This window comes from Macaca nemestrina, chromosome 1 (genome assembly GCF_043159975.1).
Source record: "Macaca nemestrina isolate mMacNem1 chromosome 1, mMacNem.hap1, whole genome shotgun sequence".
Classification (NCBI taxonomy): Eukaryota; Metazoa; Chordata; class Mammalia; order Primates; family Cercopithecidae; genus Macaca; species Macaca nemestrina.
The window spans coordinates 135,535,393-135,556,372 of NC_092125.1; the positions used below are offsets into that span (position 1 = coordinate 135,535,393).

Below are 20,980 nucleotides of genomic sequence, written 5' to 3' on the forward strand. Positions count from 1 at the left end.
GAGGTGTGGGGTGTCAGACTGCCCCTAGTGGGGGATGTCTCCCAGTTAGGCTACTCAGGGGTCAGGGACCCACTTGAGCAGGGAGACTGTCCCTTCTCAGATCTCAACCTCCGTGTTGGGAGATCCACTGCTCTCTTCAAAGCTGTCAGACAGAGTCGTTTGCGTCTGCAGAGGTTTCGGCTGTGTTTGTTATTGCCCTGTCCCCAGAGGTGGAGTCTACAGAGACAGGCATGTTTCCTTGAGCTGCTGTGAGCTCCACCCAGTTCGAGCTTCCCAGCAGCTTTGTTTACCTACTTAAGCCTCAGCAATGGCGGGCGCCCCTCCCCCAGCCTCGCTGCTGCCTTGCCGGTAGATCACAGACTGCTGTGCTAGCAATGAGGGAGGCTCCGTGGGTGTGGGACCCTCCCGGCCAGGTGTGGGATATGATCTCCTGGTGTGCCTGTTTGCTTAAAGCGCAGTATTGGGGTGGGAGTTACCCAATTTTCCAGGTGTTGTGTGTCTCAGTTCCCCTGGCTAGGAAAAGGGATTCCCTTCCCCCTTGCGCTTCCCAGGTGAGGCAATGCCTCGCCCTGCTTCAGCTCTCACTGGTTGGGCTGCAGCAGCTGAGCAGCACCGATCCTCCGGCACTCCCCAGTGAGATGAACCCAGTACCTCAGTTGAAAATGCAGAAATCACCGGTCTTCTGTGTCGCTGGCGCTGGGAATTGGAGACTGGAGCTGTTCCTATTCGGCCATCTTGCTCCGCCCTCCGGAATGTTTGTTTTTCACGTTAACTAAGGGACTTTAACTCCAGGCAGGTTGTTCTAATTCTCTTTCAGTAATGTGGCAATTGCCTGGTTCTTGACTGACAGCTTAAATAAAAGTAAGGTTTGGGGCCGGGCGCGGTGGCTCACGCCTGTAATCCCTGCACTTTGGGAGGCCGAGGCGGGCGGATCAGGAGGTCAGGAAATCGAGACCATCCTGGCTAACACGGCGAAACCCCGTCTCTACTAAAATACAAAAAATTAGCTGGGCGCGGTGGCAGGCGCCTGTAGTCCCAGCTACTCGGGAGGACATGTTTCTTTACAAGGGATTTATATTTGCTTTCCTCAAGCAGTGGCTTTACCACCAGTCCTCTGGGACCACCTTAAACTAAATTCCACACTTGATGTTTTTTTTTCAAGTCACCAAGATTGTGTGAATAAGGCCAAAAATAAAAATCATAAATTTAATTTGCTGAGGACATTATTTTCCCTCTTTTTCTTGTGTACCCAAGTTTAAGACTGAAAAGTTTCTGTGCAATTCCTGGTGGGACCTAGGTAGGATTAATTTTAATTTCTCTTTCTGGTGATGTGGACTTATGCAATCCTAGCTTTATTATTGAGTCTTATGTTAGACTCAGACTTTAGGTGGACCTTGGATTTTTTTTAAAAAAACGTATGTTCTCAGAGACCCTTAAAACAGAAGCGTTTGTTTACATGGTTTGGCAAATGCCTTTAAGATGATTCCCATTGATTTCTCTGGTCTACTTACTGCCTTGTTATTTTCAGTCCTTGGACATGCCTATTCACGGGTACATTTAAGATGACTTAAAAGCTATTTTCCTATAATTTTAATTTCTAATTAGAAGAGTCATAGCAGATAACTAGTTCTGAATATGCCCTGGAAAGGAGCAATAGATATTTAAGAATGAGTGGATAGTCTAGATGGATAAAAATCCAGAGGTTTTGTAGGAAAATATAGGAATAATAATTGGGGAGATGTATGGAAGAAAGAAACTTTAAAAAATAAGGCAAAAATATGTATTATATCAGATACTGATACTATAAAGCTACTGTAATCAAAACAATGTAGTATTGGTGCAGGAATATACATTTCTCAAACAGATGAGAATCTATAAATATAACCAAGTAAATATGAGTATGTAATATATAATAAGGAGGATATTTCAATTCAGTGGAAAATGAATGACTTCTTCAATAAGTAGTTCTGGAATAATTTTGACTTTACTTTTACAATCGTTCATAGGTTATCTCCTAGAATACTTTTCAGGTGGACTCACCTTCTACATATTAAAAATACGTATTTAAGTATAATTTAAATTACATTCAGCTATAAAGTATAGGAGAGCAAATTTGACTACCTGCATTTTAAAAATGTATTTTAAAACAAAAAACTAACTACACTTGAGACCAAGTGAAAAATTGTTTGCCACACATATTTCAGTCCACGTGTTAACGTCTTCGTTAATCAAAGAGCTCCTGAAAATTTGGATAACTCAGTGCAGGCATGGGCAAAGATTTTAGTATTATAGAAGTCATGGAAGTGACTATTAATCATATTGAAGTTAGCCTACTTGCATATTAGTCAGCAAGATGTAAGGGAAAAGATGAGATACCAGTTTTCTCTCATCAAATTGTTGAAGTTGGAAAGTAAACTCCTATATTACTCAGGTGGAAGGAAAGAACTTTTATGTGGTGGGTATATATTTGAGAATTAAAGATATATGTACTGTTTCAGCAGCATGCTTTATTAATTTGTTCTACGTAGAGAAATAAAGTAATCACAACGTAAAGGGACACATATACAAGGATTTTGTTTAAAGCAATTATAGCATCGTTTGGAGTAATAAAAAATTGGTAAAGACTTCAGTATCAGCTCAATCTATTAAGTTATATTTATATTATGGAAGGGTAAGAAGCAATTCTTAAAAGTGCATTTTGTATTTATTGGTCTAAAAGTATATTTGTAGTAAGTGAAAAAGGACAAAATGCATAGTAATGTGAACAGCATGACAGTATTTTTAGAAAAAAAGTTCATCTGTATATAAACAAAAAAGGGTAGGATGTAATTTAACTTTAGTTTCTTCATTTGATTGAGGTTAGTGTAGGGTGAAGCTAGATTTCTAACATTTTCCTTATAAATTTCTAAATTACTTTGCTTCTTATAATGAACATATATTTTATAATAAAAATAATATATTAAAATTCAGTAGTAAAATTAAATAAAATAAAACTGAGAGGTTTTACAATAGCACATGACAGACCCTATTCTGAGTTTTCATTGTGGTATAAAGAGTGAGTGAAAGATCAAGATTTTTCCCCCAAATGGCTAAAATAGTTCCAAATATGATTTTTGAATAATTGTTCTAGTATACTAATGCCACCTTTATTGCCTATTTAATTCCATATTTATTTAGATCTGTTTTCAAATCTTCTTTGTCCTACCTATCTATATGTAACAGGACCAAGCTTTTTTAATTCCTATGCTGTGTAGTATATTTTGTTACTAACTAAAAGTGTCTCCTTGATAATACATTTATTTTCAAAGTATCCTAGCTTTTTTCTGCATGTAAAACTAGCTTTGTAAGCTGAAAAAGAGTTCTACAGAATAAATATTGAGCACAATATTCAGACTATAATGAAATATTAATTTCTAATTATTAATGTAAATGTATGCACACTTTGACTCATTCATTTATCACTAATGTTACTGTAGTTAATGTAACGATTAACGAAATTTTCCAGAATCCAGACTTTAATTTTAATAAATAACTTCCTAGTCTTGAATCTGGCAAATTGTGGAATACTAAATTTACTAGAGTTAAAGACAAAGGACTGGAGTATTATTTTTAAAATAGCACATCTTAATTAATATATGGTGCGAAGAGGATAGATGGATATAACATTATCTATTGAATTATTAATGCTTATATAAAATCTATCTTGTTTCTGTTTATATATATATATAAACTTCACAAGGTTACATTTTTCCTTTTTTTTTTTTTTTTTGTGACAGAGTCTTGCTCTGTCGCCAGACTGGAGTGCAGTGGCTCAATCTTGGCTCACTGCAACCTCTTCCTCCTGGGTTCAAGCGATTCTCCTGCTTCAGCCTCCCGAGAGTAGCTGGGACTACAGGTGTGTGCCACCACACCTGGCTAATTTTTTGTATTTTAGTAGCGATGAGGTTTCACCGTGTTAGCTAGGATAGTCTCGATCTCCAGACCTCATGATCCACCTGCTGCGGCCTACCAAAGTGCTGGGATTATGGCTCCTGGTTCATTTTTACTTTTAACCACAGCTGATACAATGTATAATGGTCACTGATTTTATTCACTTTTGCTTTAATAGAGGAAATTCAGATTTGAAAAGCCTGTAGCTCAAAGCAAATGTTAGTCAATTGTAAGTTATAAAATGTAATCAACTTAAGATCCAAGAGTCATGTTAGTATAAATGAGAAAGGATTTTCATTATACATCTTAAGCAAATTTTATATGAAACAAGTAACATATTGTTTGTAGTTGTGTGTAGTATAGACAAATTTAAACATATGCTTTTGTAAATATTTGATAAAATTTAAATTATTTTTAAACACACTAATGACATAAAAACTAAATAAATATATGTAAATTAAATTGGAATCACAACTGTTTTCTTTTACAATATTAAGACAGGGAAAATTCTGTATAAAGAAACACATAGGATACTAGTTTGGGTATTTTTTAATATTATTAAGTAAAAATCAATGTAACAGAATATAGACCAAAAGAAAATGTAATTGAACTAGGCATCTCATTGTATAGAAATTTGAAACCCAGCAAAGCTAATCACACAGCTGCTTGATAGCATAACTGAATTTTCTAGATTTCTTGTTCAGTGTGCCTTTGTATTATGCTATACTATCGATATTAACAAATATGCAGATTATGAGCTATTATTAAAATATAAAAGGCTGGAACATCTGCTATCATGACTGAATTTTATAAGTGCTATTAACATCTTGAATGTTGGGTAAAAAGTATAATGTAATAGACTTCGTGTTAAAGAAATTTGGGTTTAGTATTTTTGAAAACTACTTCGAAAAATTAAAAATTTTAAAGTAAATTATTAGAATCGATATTAATTATATTTTGAAGCTATTAATGGGTTTAAATTAATGTACTTAGAATGGAGACTTTTTTGAAAAACATTTTTATGTCCACTGTAGAATATAATTAACACACTGTACTATGCATCACAGCAGTCTGTCAATTAAGGAATTACTCATATTCTTATCAATAAAGAGCAAACTCTCACTTTATAGTCTGACATCTTTTGTATCGCACAAATGGTGTGATATTACAGTCTAGATTTAATGGCATAAATAATCATGTGTCTTTTGGCATGGCATAAATAATCATTAAATAAAAAGTTTTTGGCATTTTATATGTAAGTTATATGTGTTTGAATATATATATATTTTACATTAACATGGGAGATTCTTTGAATAATAATCTTTACCGTTCAATAATTTCCCAAACGTAAACATTCTCATTTGCTTGCAAGCTGTGTAATATTCATAAATGAAATTGTAGAACTCTTTCAATGCCCAATGCTTTTTTCAACTCTAATGATGACTAGCTTTGACATCTTTGTTTTTGTATTTGTATTAGTGTTTAGATGTAGAAAAGTATCCTATGTCTTTGAAGCAAATTATACAAACTCTGCTACACTAAATAAAACAATATTTCATCTTTTTATTTCTCTCTTCGAATTTCTTAATAACTTACTGGAGATGAAAATCTTAAGTCTCTAAATTTCTTATAAAATTTATTGCATTTATAATTATTTTCCCTGGATAAAGTGGGACTTTTATAATTTTAGAACATATATTCATGTTACTTAATTTTAATTGGTAATTGAAAAACTATAAAGCACTTTCTTATTTTTGCCTTTTATAGAGATGTTCATTTTCAATATTAAAAGATAAGTAGGCCAGGCACAGTGACTAATGCGTGTAATCCCATCACTGTGGGAGGCTGAAGTGGCTGGATTGCCTGTGGTCAGCAGTTCAAGATCAGCCTGGCCAGCATGGCAAAATCCGATCTTTACTTAAAAAAATACAAAAATTAGCCAGGCGTGATGGTGCATGCCTGTAGTCCCAGCTACTCGGAAGGTTGAGGCAATAGAATCACTTAGACCTGGGAGGTGGAGGTTGCAGTGAGCCAAGATCTCGCCACTGCACTCCAGCCTGGGTGACAGAGCCAGACTCTGTCTAAAAAGAAGACGATAAGAAGTAATCAGTAGTTCAGTTTCTAGTATTATATATGTAGTTGACTACATGCTTACAGCCAAAAGGGATTGATTAGACCTTAATAAAACAAAAAATAAGACATGTCATAAAAAATATAAGACTATCACGAATATATATTAACAAACACAATCATCAAAATTCTGTTGTACGAAGTGCTTTCTGGCATTATGCTTCCAATTGGAAAAAAGCTGAAGTATTGATAAAGGTCTTTAAAAGAAATGTTACCTGATATAAAGTATGAAAAGAATGGGTTTTGATACAGAAGAAAGTTTTATTTCATTTAGCTGGAACAATATAGAGGCAACAATATTGATTCTTCATTCCTATCTAGTGCTTACCAAAACCGCTTTCACATATTTGATGAATAATGAATTGAATACATGTGCATACATAGACTCAGTTATTTTTACTAACTCGTGGGGAAAATTGTAAGTTCACAAGTTCATTAAATAAAGCAGGGAGGATAGGTTGCAGAAAATAGGAGTAATAGAAGTCACTTAAAATTTATATAGGTTCTATATAAAAAATTACATCACCATTTATATGCCCCTATGTCATTGATTTTTTATGGTTTGGTAGATTGGTGATTTTCTCTACATACTTTGTTGCTTCTTTCTTTCTATATATCTTATTCTACTTCCGAACACGAGTTTTATTTAATAAATACTAAAATCTTAAACTCACAGTATTAACATTTAACAAAATCTTTTTAGGAACAGAAAGCCTAAAGGGATAGAGTGGGGACATAAGTTCATTGAATCTATTCTATAGTAGTAATGGAATAGGCATCTTATCCATGCAAAGTTAAAAAATATATACATAATATAAATACGCCTGACAAAGAATTTTGATCTTCATGTCTCAAGTGATGAAACTGAGACTTAAGAGATATGACATTTCCCCAGTCGTATTGCTTGTGCATAGTATAAGCAGAATTCAAATTCAGTTGATGATTGCAAAGTTCGTGTGTGTGTGCACGTGCCTGCTCGCTTGTATGTGCCTGTGTTTTTGTTCCAGTTAAATGTCTCAGGATCAATAAAAACTTTATCTTCTATAAGAATGATTGTTAATTTCCTTACATGTATAGGCTTAAACAAGGCTCACTGAACTAAATGTATAGTTCTAAAAATGAATCATATTGTATAAAACTGATCTAAAATGTAGTATATCTGAGATATGAAAAGAGAATTTTTCAGAATAAAGCTAGTCAAACCTATTCGTCTATCTCCATTTTTTTTTCTATAAGAGTATGAGTATGATGAGGGCAGGAATTTTCATGTGTTCTGTTCATGATACATCTACATTCTCCTTTGCCAAATATCTGAGGACCCACAGGTTGTTCATTGAGGGAAGGTGATAGCTTGACAGAAAGAGTGTTCTGTGTGCCTGTACCTTCTGTGTGTGGTGCTAGAGACATTTTCTATTCAATTAATGTACATCAGTACATTCACCATTACAGCTTGAGCCAGAAATAAAAGTAATGTTAATTCACCCTTCTCACACATGCAAACTTCTTGAAGTTTAGCCCAAGTATTTTTTTAAATGCAGCAGATTGGAGTTTATCTTGGAAGGGTGCTTCCATCTGTGAAAACTGTCATTGGAAGAAGGAAGAACACTTTAAAATAAATCCACCAGCTGTATTGATAATCTTGTAGTGATATGAAGACTTGAATATGATAGGACTATTTGTTAAATTAGTTATACCATATGACAGGGTAGCGGCTTGTGAGTTTTCCATTTCTTGATAATGACTTTAGAAATCATTAAATTGTGGAGGAATGACACTAATGCAGTTTCATGCTGTAATTTTAAAATAAAAAGCAAAGTATAGAAGTTAAATTATTTTAAAATTAACTCACCTAAATGGCAAGTGTTGTGCTTATGAACATGCTTTAAAAACCCCAAGGACTAATAGAAAATTCAACACCTGCAAATTGCGGGTAAATTAGTGGGCCAAAGAACAATCAATGCCTAATGTGTTGATTTGAAAACAACAAACATTTCAAATATTATTTTTGTCTTTAGATGTTTGCTAGAAGGATTGAAAGTCCTAATGTTTTGTACATAAAATATCTCTATGCACAAAAAAATCAGGTATGTATTTTGTATCCCTCCTGACATAGCCCTGTACATTTTTCTTCACATGATGGAACACTGAAATGCTTGTAACTGATTGAATAACATGAACCAGTTGAAGTAGTGTGTATTTTCTAGAAGGAGACTGCTGGGGTGTCTATAAAGTACCCTTCTAAATTTAAATTTTCTAGTCTTTACTTTTAAAAAGAATGAAGAGCTCACAGAATAGAAATCAAACCTCTCATGTAGAAGGAGGGCTCAAGAAATCTTCCCACTTGCTATGAGAGAAAAAAATTGATATTGATCTTGACATTCTCTGTGGGAAGAGTTGAGGAGGTGTTCCCCTTCTAATAGGTTTCTAAGTGTCTTTGGCTCTCAGTACTAAGATCCCTAAACAATGGAGTGATCTACCGTTTCTTCAAAGTTATTTGTAATAGAAAGATTGCAAAGGTGACTTCTGAATCATTGCTTAATGTTGGTTCAACCCATTTTCAAAATCATGCTTCTTTATTCTATGATACATGCCTATGCTTTCCTCTTTCTGGGCATCGTTGTGTAACCTGTCTCAGGCTCCCTACCTTTCCCCTTCCTTTCTGAGAATTTCCACATCATCTATTCAATATTTTTCCTAGTTAGTTTCTTAATACTGGAACCCTTCTATTAAAAAGCTTTAATTAAATACTAATCCCTCAGCTTGCCAGTCAGAATCCTCCATAATTTAGTTCGTGCATATTTTTCAAATACATCTTCTAATAATCTTTTCCAAGTGAATGAATTACCTCAACCAGATTGCCAAGTCATTACACCAAGCCCTATTGTGAACTTTCTTGAATATTTACTCATATCAATCAAGAATGATGTGGCTATGATTCTCTCTTATCTTAGACAAGTCACATGCAGAATCATTGTGACTGTCACCCACTTAAAGCTGATGCTGGACATCTTAGCTGAAATGACTTCTTACTCTGATGCTAAAGCATCTTGATATCAGGAAGCATATACTTGTTTTTTCAAAAAAAACATATACATAATGCTTTATATTTAGAAGACATTCAATAAGTCCTTACTAACCTAAAACAATTTTTTAACCTCCTACAAATTTTATTTTGGTGAAAAGGTTAACACTTAAGAGTCATGAGAGTGTTAAGAATTATTAGACAATTTCATGGCAGTAGTAGATCTGGCACTCGTAGTTTGACAGATATAGAAAAATCATGAGCCATAAGTATAATTTTAAATATTTTATTTGTTGCAATTTTTCAAATGTGTCTCTTTTTCATCTTGTGATATCGTTTTGTGTGCAATCTTGAAACCAATTTGGGGCTCATGAAACAATATTCTTGTGGAAAGATGCTTAGGTGTTTAATTGGATTATGTTTTTTTTCTGTGCTTCTTTACCCTAAGTATCCTTAAAAGTGGTCTACCAATTGCAGATCACATTTTTTTTTTTTGCATTATACTGTTTTTATATTACAAAGACTCTTCTAATTATACAATGGAAATTTTGAGTCATGGAGGCAGTCAACAAATATTTATTAATGAATCACATTAAGTGTTTCTGTGTCATGTAAGAGGAGGAAAGAATACTGAAAGTGACTTTGAGATTATTTCTAACAGTGATGACCTGCTCAGTTGCTTTTACTAAGTGAAGAGATCAGTGGGCTTCAGCAGGAACTAAGTATGTTTGCTTAGGAATAGACTGATTAATTCTAAGTTAGTAATTGCTCATTTTCATTATTATTAAGTAAAATTATCCAAAACCAGAAAGAAACATCAAGGAGATGAACATAAGAGCATTTTACATGGAAATAGAAATAGTCTTATTACATATAGTTCTTTTTATTATCATACTAAAGTATTGTTTAAATACAAGGGAACAACTAAATACTATTTAGTTTTCTAGCAGAAAGAACCATTGGCTCACTTCTTTGTTTATTCTTTGTTAAAAATTCAACCTATGAATATACATGTTACCTAGTACATTTGTGTCAAGTAGAGATGCAATTTCTGTTCAGAAGAAAAATGACTCCAAAAGTTATGTTTTATTGCCCTACAGGTCATTGTCTAGTTTTGTATATAATCTAGCTATTTTATGCAATTATTCCTTTATTAAATTGAGCATATAATTCCCCTCCTTTAAATGCATGATTTAAAACATAACAGCTTTTAGGAGATATATTCACTTCCCATATACTTGTTCATGTAAGTGAAATTAATAATTCACTGATGTCTAGTACGTTTGCAGTTTCAACCATCACCACAATCAATTTGAGAACAATTTTATCACCCCTAAAAAAACCCTCCATACTTATTAGCAGTTATTGTCCATTCCCTCTCAGACCCCCAGATCTATTATTTACTTTTAGTTCATTTTTGTATTTGGTGTGAGATAGGGTCAAGCGTCATTCTTTTGCATGTGGATATTCGGATATTCCAGCACCATTTCTTGAAATGAATATTCTTTCCCATGAATTGTCTTATATCCCTTTTCAAAAATTAATTGAACATAAATGTGAAGGCTTTTGTCTGGACTCACACTTATATCACATTGATCTACATGTTTATCCTCATGTCAGTACCATACTATCTTGGTTATGTTAGCTTTGCAGTAATTTTTGAAATCAGGAAGTGTTAGTCCTCTAGCTTCATTCTTATTTTTCAGTTTAGCTAGTCTGGATCCTTTGGATTTTCATACAAATTTTAAGATCAGCTTGTCAATTTTTGGAAAATCAGCAGGGATTTTAGTAGGGATTGTATTGAAATTTTAGATAAATTTGGATAGTATAACCATCCCAGTAATTAGTCTTTTGGCCCATGATCATGAGATGTATTTTCATTTATTTAGATATTATTTAGTTCCTTTCAACAATTTTCTATAATTTTCAGAGTATAAATTTGATACTTTTTATAGTTTTTAATACATATAGTTCTGAATAATTTATTTTGTTTGTTGCTGTTGTAAATGGAATTGTCTTAATTTATTTTTCATTTGTTCCTTACTAACATATTGAAATACAATTAATTTGCATCTTAATCTTGTATCCTGTAAGTTTGCTGTACTTTTATTACTTTTCATAGTATTTTAGTGGATTAGTTAGGGTTTTGTATATACAAGAGCATTTTACATGGAAATAGAAATAGTTTTTCCCTTTCCAATCTGGATAACTTCTCTCTCTCTCTCTCTCTCTCTCAGTCTTTCTCTTTCTCTCTCTTTCCCTCCCTCCCTTCCTCCCTTCCTTCTTCCCTCCCTCCCTCTCTCTTCTTCTCGGTCTCCATCCCTCCCCACTCTGTCACTTCCTCCTTCCTTTTATGCCTAATTATGTAGTAAACATTTCAAGTGCTATGGTGAATAGAAGTTGTAAAAGTTAGTGTGATGGCTGATTTTAGGTGTGTGATTGATTGAACCTTTGTGTGCCCAAGTATTTTGGTAAAATTTTATCCTGGATGTTTCTGTGAGAGTATTTTTGAATTAGATTGACATTTAAATCAGGTTAGTAAAGCAGATAGCCCTCCCAAGTGTGGGTGAGCCTCATCTAATCAGTTAAAGGACTGAATGAAACAAAAAGGCTAGCTGTGTCCTGAAAAATACAGAATTCTTCCTGTCTGACTACCTTTGAAGTGAAACATTGGCTTTCTCCCCTACTCTTGGACTAGAACTAAAATTAAAACTTAACTGGTTCTCAGGCCTTCCAACTGAGACTTGAACTAAAACATTCACTCTTCTGTGTCTCCAGCTGGCAAACTCAAATTGCAGATCCTGGAAATTTGCAGGTTCCTAATTGTGTACCAGTTTCCTATAATAAATCTCATATTTTATACACACACACACACACACACACACACACACACACACACGTATACACACACCCCCCCCCCCCCCACATACATCTTATTCGTTCTGGGTCTCTGGGGAACTTTGACTCCTTGACCAGTGCAGTAAACGTTCTTGTCTTGATCTTGGAGGAAAGCATTCAGTTTTCACTGTAAAGTGAGATGTTAACTGTGGGTTTTTGTAGAGGCCTTTTATTAAGATGAAGAAGTTTCTTTCTATTTGTAGTTGGTTGAGAGCTTTTGTCATGAGGGATGTTGAATTTGTCAAGTGCCCTTTCTGCATCTTTTAATATGATTGTGTGATTTTTTTTTTGTCTTTTATTCTACTGATATGGTATATTTTGATGTAAACCAACCTTGCATTCCTGAGTAAATCCCTCTTGTATGTTCTAGAAGTATTTGTGAGAAATTAGCATAAATTGTTATTATGTGTTTTATAGAATTCACCAGTTAAGCCATGGCAGCCTCAAATGCCCTTGACTCAGATTTTACTATCTTTATTCTTTATTTGTTGATGAGGTAAATATAATCTTTCACACATTTTTCTTCTGTGTGTATAAGATATTTCTGTGTTGACTTTTGGATATTATACTTTGACAGCTTAATGATTTATTATTAACTTCTTTTAGAGACACTACCAAAGACTGACAAACACAGTGATAAATCTGATCTAATCTGGGGGAAGAAACAAATCCTAATCTCTTGATTAAAAGAAATAGACTTTTAACTTATTAAGCTTTTCATTGAACTGATGGAAAGACCACAACTAAAAGAACTATGTAATAAAAACTACTTAATATAAAGTGTAATGAATCTAATGGACTAGCTATGTGTCCTCCAACTTATATTGAAAAGAACTTTTGTATGTGTATGAATGTGTGTGTGTGTATGTGTGTGTGTGTGTTTACATCAAGATATGGACCATAGCTGAATAAGATCACTGTAACTAGATTCTGTAATCTATTGCGCCATGAACAGTATGCTTTAGTATAAATCCTGCCTCTGCCACTTATCTGCTTTATGATCCTTTGCTTGCTAATTATTTACCCTTTATATTTCAGTTTTATTACTCATGAATTTAATTTCATACCACATTCTTACTATATATTCAGAAAATATATGTAGAAGAACCATTCTTACATGGCAGATGTAACTGTTCATTGCTGAAGGTACACTGAACAACACAAATACTGTTAAACCACCACAAATGCTGTGAAAGCTGTGCATTAGCTGTTATTTTAAAATGTTTATTTAGTTCTAAAATACCAGTTTGATTCTTTTCAAACAGATTCCAGTATTCTGGTGCTATTTTTAATTGTTTCATTTTTTTTTTTTTTTTGGTCTTTTCTTTTCCTGAATTTTCATCAAGGTTATTTTTAAAAGTCTTTTTTTTCTGACTTAAATTTCTGGATTACCTAGGAGTTTGCTTCTTTTATTTATTGTTTTCTTATTATTATCAGGCATTTGGTCCTGTCTCTTCTTGCATCTAGGAATTTTTGATCAAGCAATGGGCATCCTATATAGTGAGAGATGATAACAGTAAATAAAATAATTGGAGATAAGAGTAAATAAAAGTCTTTTAAAAAAAGTGCTGAGGATATATTAAAGAATCATTAAATAGTAAATGTCATTGTTGCTTTTTGTTATCATCAGTATTCTGTAATCACAAGGAATTTGTACTTATGTCTGAGGCTTTTCATGGAAGCAATGTCTATGCTTTGAAAGACCTTCAAAATTATTATAAATAAAAGCCAAAGGAAACATAAATGCATTATGTGTATATTTTTCAGTGTATTCTATCAACTCTATTCTTAAAATGTATTTTAGAACAGTTTTAGATTTATGGAAAAATTGTGACAGTAGTACAGAGAGTTTCCATATGCACTCATAATTACCCCTATTATTAACACCCTACATTAGTGTGGTACATTTGTTGCAATTAATGAAATAATATTGATCCATGATTATTAGCTAAAGTTCCTAGTTTATTCAGATTTTCTTAATTTTTACATTTTTTTCTGTTCCAGGATATCATAAAAATCACCGCTATACATTTATTTGTCATGTGTCCTTAGGCTTCTCTTGTCTGTTAAAATTTGCCAGACTTTTCTTGTTTTTGATGTACTTGATAGTTTTCAAGAGTACTGGTCAGATGCAATTCTTCCTTTTGATTACAGGAAAACATTCTCCCAGATATTCAGCTTATTATTCATTCTGTTTTCAGGAAATAATATGTTCCAAAAATAATGAAAGCTCTGGCTACTTTTAATTTAGTTAAATGGAGGATAACCTGAGTACAACTATTTTTGTTGTTGTTTTAAAGTTTAGGTTTTGAATTTCTTCAAACAATCCCATCTAATTTACATTTGTTAAAAAATGAAATGAATAATTTGTGACAAGATACAGTTAGATGACTTATAAATGTAAATTATTTACAGCACATTTGTATTTTAAACTTCAGTTTTCCAAAATTGATTATGCATTTATCAATGTACTGTGCTTTGAATATTCCTGTGTGTCAAATACTCTGCTAAGTTTTAACTGATGGTTTCTGATAGTGGTAGTGAAACCTATGCATCTTATACACATCATTCTCTTTGATCTGATTACCTAGTAAAAGAAATAATGTTTGTCATAATTTGGCTGTTTAAAGTATATTTTTTAAGTAGTAAAATTTTATTTTGTATCAATTTTGCAGAACTATTATGGAGCTGCTAAGATGATTTTTTCTGACAACCCACTTGGTCTGACTTGTGGAATGGTATGTCCAACCTCTGATCTTTGTGTAGGTGGATGCAATTTATATGCCACTGAAGAGGGACCCATTAATATTGGTGGATTGCAGCAATTTGCTACTGAGGTATGTATGATATAGACATGACATCCCCCCACTGCCATCATCATGCACAAGTATCTTAAAATAACTTTAATCCTTGGTGCTCTGTTGATACCCAACATTTTTAGTGTGACACACAGCTCAAATATGTTTTGTACAATGAACTTTATTTTTGTTAGCAGCTTGGCTACAAAAATGAAGTTTATAAAACCATATGTCAAATTAGTTGCAATCCCAGCAGGTTATTAAAATACTTTCAGTGAAATTATATAAATTAAATGATCCAAAAATAGAACTTATTCATTAACTTTATATGGAAGTATGGCAAGGAGACCCTCTTATGAAAAGGCTATCTTCCTTAATGGATTATTTTCCCCAAAACTCACCTTAATCTCCTTAAAGCTTGAAATACAGCATATTTTGTTGCATTCTTTGGGAAATAAAGGTTAGAGAATTTTCAGAAACCCTGAAACTGAGTAATGTTATTAAGCAACATTAATAATGTCATTAGATTTTGTGAACTTACAGATTGGAAGCAGGTCTTTTATTTGGACAAAAAATGTATAATGAAATAAAATGAAAGCACTTTTTTTCTGTTTATCCCATAGACTTTGATCCTGGCTTTCTCTTTAATGAATCATTTGTAAAGGGCTTTGATTCTCCAGACACTCTTGGACTCTCTGAGGTCTCCTATTTGGAGTCAACAAGCAGGTTAATTCCCATGTATCATTTAAATGATCAGCTTATATGAAGGATATTGTAAGACTTTATAATCTTTGGGGAGTAGTTGGCTAGAAAGTCAAATTAAATGCCTGTCAACACTAGATTTTTAGTTAATGACTTACCGATCTGGTTTTGTCAACGTAAACACAATGTGTTCTTTTATTTTAGGACCCTTCCCATAATATTCCTCAAGCTTAAGTCTCACTTTGCTTTTAGTAATAAATTAGGGTTGTTCCCTTCGTGCTTTCTGACAGGTTAATTCTAAAGAAGAGCTCCTGGGAATAAGAAAATAGAAACAATTCGAGGTTGTGAATTGTTGCAATAAATTCTGGGATTTAATTTTTTTTCTTACCAAATTCACAATTGCATTAGGCTTACCTGACCTGTATGAAGTATAATCTTTACAACCTGTGAAAATCCTTAGTTGATGGAGAAGATTCACTTGAATTCCTCCTGATCTTTCTTTGGGGACCCATTCCCTCTTCATTAAACCAGGGCAGGGGCAAGCTTTCACAGGATGCAGTAAGTGAACGGTCATCAACTATCACAGCATTTTAAAACAAAATGAATTAAAATGATATCATTAGTTTGTCATTGATCTGGTCATGAGAAGGATGTGTATGTGTGTGTGTGTGAGAGAGAGATAGAGGGAGAGAGAGAGAAACATTATTCCATTCCTCTGGAAACTCCCACATGGTTTTAATTCTTTTCTTTGGGAACACTATCCCTCTGGGAACCCTTGCTTGGTTCTACCACTCATTCCCAGAGTGGAGTCTATTTAAGACAGAGATATGTGCCCTCAGTACAGAATTTATTAGAAACTCAGTAAAATTTGAGAGTGGTCCTACTTAGGTCTTGCCATAAGTATCATCTAATGAAGAGTTATGCACAGATTAGGACTGCAATAGATGCATTTTAAGTGCATCAAGGAATTTAGAATAGGAATGTGTCTGCCTATTTAATTCCAGTTATACTTTGTATAACTGTGATTTCAGTATCAAATTATAAATAAAAAATGTCCTTGTGGGAACTACTGAGAAAAGCTTTTTGTCCTTCTTTTGGGGTTGGCTGATTAGGGTGCCTGGTTTTAGAAAGTCCTGTATTCCCTAGGTCAGTGTGTGGTTTACTTAAATTTACCCAACTCTCAAAGTTGTTAGGAAGGTAAAAAAATAACAACACGAGTAACTCCTTTTTCACTAATATTCATGGAAAAAAGTACAAAGTGCACAATGTTATTTCAAACTACTAAACTACTGACATGAGTATTTAAGTTGAAGTACATGATGCAAATAATTTTATGTTTTGATTGTTTGATAAAACAATGATTTTTGACCTTTAAAGAAATACAAATCTGTTTTTTCAACCAAATTAAGCAAAGGTTAGGAAAGCAGATTAAAACAGTATGGTATTTTTCAAAATTGTTTTTCCTGTGACTTTATAAATGATTTTTAAAATACCAACTCAGTAGTCTGTCATTATTGGTTAGGTACCTACTTTATTCTTCTCCAGCTGAACATGAGCACGTGATTTGGAGGAAAACGAATACATCACATGATGCATGTAGCCTGTCATAGAATCAGGAGGCCAGCTGCTTTTTTTTTTTTTTTTTTTCTTTGCGGGTTTTTTTGTGGATCCTGTTTTGTCATTACTATTCAACTTTTTGCTGTTTCAACATTTGCAGTGTTAAAAAGCGACCTTCCTTCACACACTGGTGTGTTCATGCCATAAACAGGCAACTGGGGTGATTGTGACTCACTCTAGGAGGCACTTTTTTTCCCTAGTAATATTTTAATCCTATCATAACATTGTTTCAATAAAATAACTTGGAAATAATAGTTTGGTATAGATTTTATCAATCTCATGATGGTTTTTAAACTTCTCTGTACAAATATAACCCTTGACAATTTTATTTTGAAATGTGTGTATTTATTGGAATTTTGAAAGAATCATATATTATTTACATTGAATAGACCACCTAGACTCTCATTGCCTCTGAAGTTTAATTAATGAATTGTTGGAAAAGCAGAAGGAAATCAGAATGCATCTTTCTACCCATTGTCTAAAGTTTGAAAAAAAAATTTTACATAGAAATTTAGCTGCATGTCAATCAGTTCTCTTCTGCTGATTAAAAAGTTATGGAGGCAATTTAGAAATACTAAAATTAAAAAATTCTAATTTTCCAGAATTTCTGTGTCAAAATGAATGAGAGCTGGAAAATTCATACTTAAAATTACCACCTCAATACTGAATTTTTAGGAATATACTGGATTATGATATTGGCATCTAAATATATAATTTATTTCACAAAAACATTTTTTAAGATTTTTCTAATATCTATGAAATATACCTTTTTATGGTATATACCTCTGAGCACTTTTATTTAGATTTTATACTTTTATTGTACTAATATCCAGAATCTACAAGAAACTCAAACAAATCAGATAAAAAAAAAATCCCATCAAAAAGTAGGCTAAGGACATGAATAGAGAATTTTCAGAAGAAGATATCCAAATGGCCACCAAAAATGTGAAAAAATACTCAATATCACCAATCGTCAGGGAAATACAAATTAAAACCAGAATGCAATACCACCTCCTGTAAGAACGGTCATAATTTAAAAATAAAAAAAAAAAATAGATGTTGGCATGGATGTGTTGAAAAGGGAACACTTTCACACTGCTGGTAGGAATGCAAACTAGTATAACCACTATGGAAAACAGTTTGGAAATTTCTTAAAGAACTGAAAGTTGATCTACCATTTGATCCAGCAGTCATACTACTGGCTCATTATATGAAAACAATACTTGATCACACATTTATAGCAGCACAATTCACAATTGCAAAAATGTGAAACCAGCCCAAATACACAACAGTCAATGACTGGATAATGAAAATGTTATACACACACACACATACACACACACACACACACCATGGAATACTACTCAGCCATAAAAAGGAACAAAATAATGGCATTTGCTGCAACCTAGATGGAGTTGGAGACCATTTTTCTAAGTGAATTAACTCAGGAATGGAAGCCAAACATCATATGTTCTCACTCATAAGTGGAAGCTAACTTGTGAGGACACAAAAGCATAAGAATGATACAATAGACTTTGTGGACTTAGGGGGAAGAGAAATGGTGGGTGGCAGGATGAGGGATGAGACTACACATTGGGTACAGTGTACACTACTTGGGTGATGGGTGCACCAAATTCTCAGAAATCACTACTAAAGAGCTTATCAGTGTAACAAAAAATCACCTGTTCCCCAAAAACTATTGAAATATTTTTAAATGTAAGAAATTTCTGCTTTTTTAAGCCAAAAAAGAGAATGGAACTGACATGCAATTCTAGATGAAATCAGGTGACTCATTCAGAAAAGAGTTATCTTTAGATTTTCCTTTTTTACATTAAAATTTTTTTTTTTATTTTACCTTTTGTCTCTCAACAGGTTTCTTAACTATCACCTCTCATTTGACTTTACTCAATGCTTGTCGTATCAGCATATACTATTTGCAGTAATGCAATAATTACTTTGAAATATACAATGAATGATTACAGTTACACTATTGTGCTACTGAACAGTAGATCTTATTCTATCTAAGTGTATTTTTGTACCCATTAACTATCTGGAATTAAATTGGATTTTTCATTAACACAAAGAAATGACAAATGCTTGAAGTGTTGGCTATCCCAGTTACCCTGACTTGATCATTACACATTGTATGCATCTATCATAATTTCACATGTACACCATACACGTTTGCAACTAGAATGTATTCATAATAACTAAAAATAAAAAATAAAAAATTGAAGAATTTTTTTCATGTAATTGATAAAATGTACTTTGTTTTGTTTGCTTTGGATTGAACATATATTATAGATAAAATACTAAAGGCCATAATATTCTCTTTCCAAGTCAAGTACTCTGATTAATTGATGAATCTGCTCTATGTTTTATGTTTCCTAAGAAATTATAGTTCCACAAATAATGTGGAATTCTCAAATGAATGTTGAAGTTTAGAAACTTTCTCATTTGTTTATTGACAATTCATCTTCCTCATCTTTTCTAAAAAAATTTATTCTTTGAACATTGTGTGGTATATGTGGTGATGGAGGGATCTATTGATATAACACACTCACCCTAGATTCTCTACAGAAAGCCAGTTAACTCGGTTCCATTTATTGTGTAGTTTTTTGTTTCCAGACTGATTTGTAGTAACTCTTATTTTACATGGTAAGATAATATGTGTGAATTTGTCTGCTTTTGTTTTTTTTTGACAGGGTTCGGAGCTCTTTGGTTTTTTTTTTTTACATTGATCTATTTATGCATCCATTCACTGATGCAAAATGTATTAATTGCTACAGTTTTATATTTTTATATATGATGGGGTGTTTTATTCTTGATTTACCATTTTTATAATTTTGTGAACTATTCTTATGCTTTAATAATATGAAGATGGGATATTTCTTAAGGGTTAAAGAAATAATATACTATATATTCTAAGGGACTGTAAACATTTATTTCTATATTTTATCAAGGGTAGATACAGTTCAAGTTAAATTAGTCCAGTAAATATACACTAATACAATAAATATGTCAAGTGTTATGAGGCTATATTAAAGAACGTTTAACAATTATTTAAATTACATCAACATTTATGTTTTGTTTAAACCCGATAATAGTTTTGAAGAATTGGGAATGGAGAAGGAACTTGTTCACTCAAATTAGTTATGATTGTTTTAGTACAGCAAATATTACTTCTACCATATCTTCACCTTGGATATGGAAGTCACTGAAATTCTTAAACTTTTGTGTTCTACAACTGTATTTGAGGAGAATATAGAAATATGTATTCTAATGAACAATAGAGTATTGCAGGTCTGCTCTGAAATAATGTATTTCTGTGATAAATTTCATCTATCAAATAGAAGAGTGGAGACGGAAATATTAAGTGCAAGCCCCATATTAAAACAGTCACTAAAGAGATGAGTATTTGTGCATAAACTGAAAAGTGAGTTTGGAAATACTCTAGCTGTGTATTATGTTGATTGCTTTATAAGTAAGATGATCAAATGACCGAGATAGGTTAGAGAATGATCAGGACATTATTAATAATCAGTCCAGTACAGCAGGAGTAAACTAAGACCACCCCAGGCAAACTGGCTTATGTGAATATCCAGTGTAATAAGAGCCCACTAGGTAAGGATTCAGTTAATCAAACTAACATTGATTGGGCATCGATCAGTACTATGTGTTGTTGTACACTGCTTCTTTACTACAAGTCCTAGGAAACATTGTAGTTTCTCAGGAAATAATCAAAGCCAACAATTGAAATAATGTGGTAAATGCAATAAGACATATATGTTTACATTGGCATCCTTGGACTTATAGTCCAATTTTCATTAATTTTTGTCACATGGTTTAGGAGGTGATTAGACCTTAGTGCAAATGAAAGTAT

General features: G+C 33.0%; 1 protein-coding gene across 5 annotated transcripts in view; it reads left to right on the forward strand.

The window, feature by feature from the left end:
• The window catches only part of LOC105485445 (dihydropyrimidine dehydrogenase), an 875,814-nt gene that overhangs the window by 208,094 nt on the left and 646,740 nt on the right, over positions 1–20,980 (forward strand). For all 5 annotated transcript variants that reach the window (XM_011747801.2, XM_024793997.2, XM_071074657.1 and 2 more), the window contains one exon: positions 14,656–14,817. In XM_011747801.2, the coding sequence (XP_011746103.2) occupies positions 14,656–14,817 (162 nt within the window). The remainder of the gene's footprint in view (positions 1–14,655; positions 14,818–20,980) is intronic.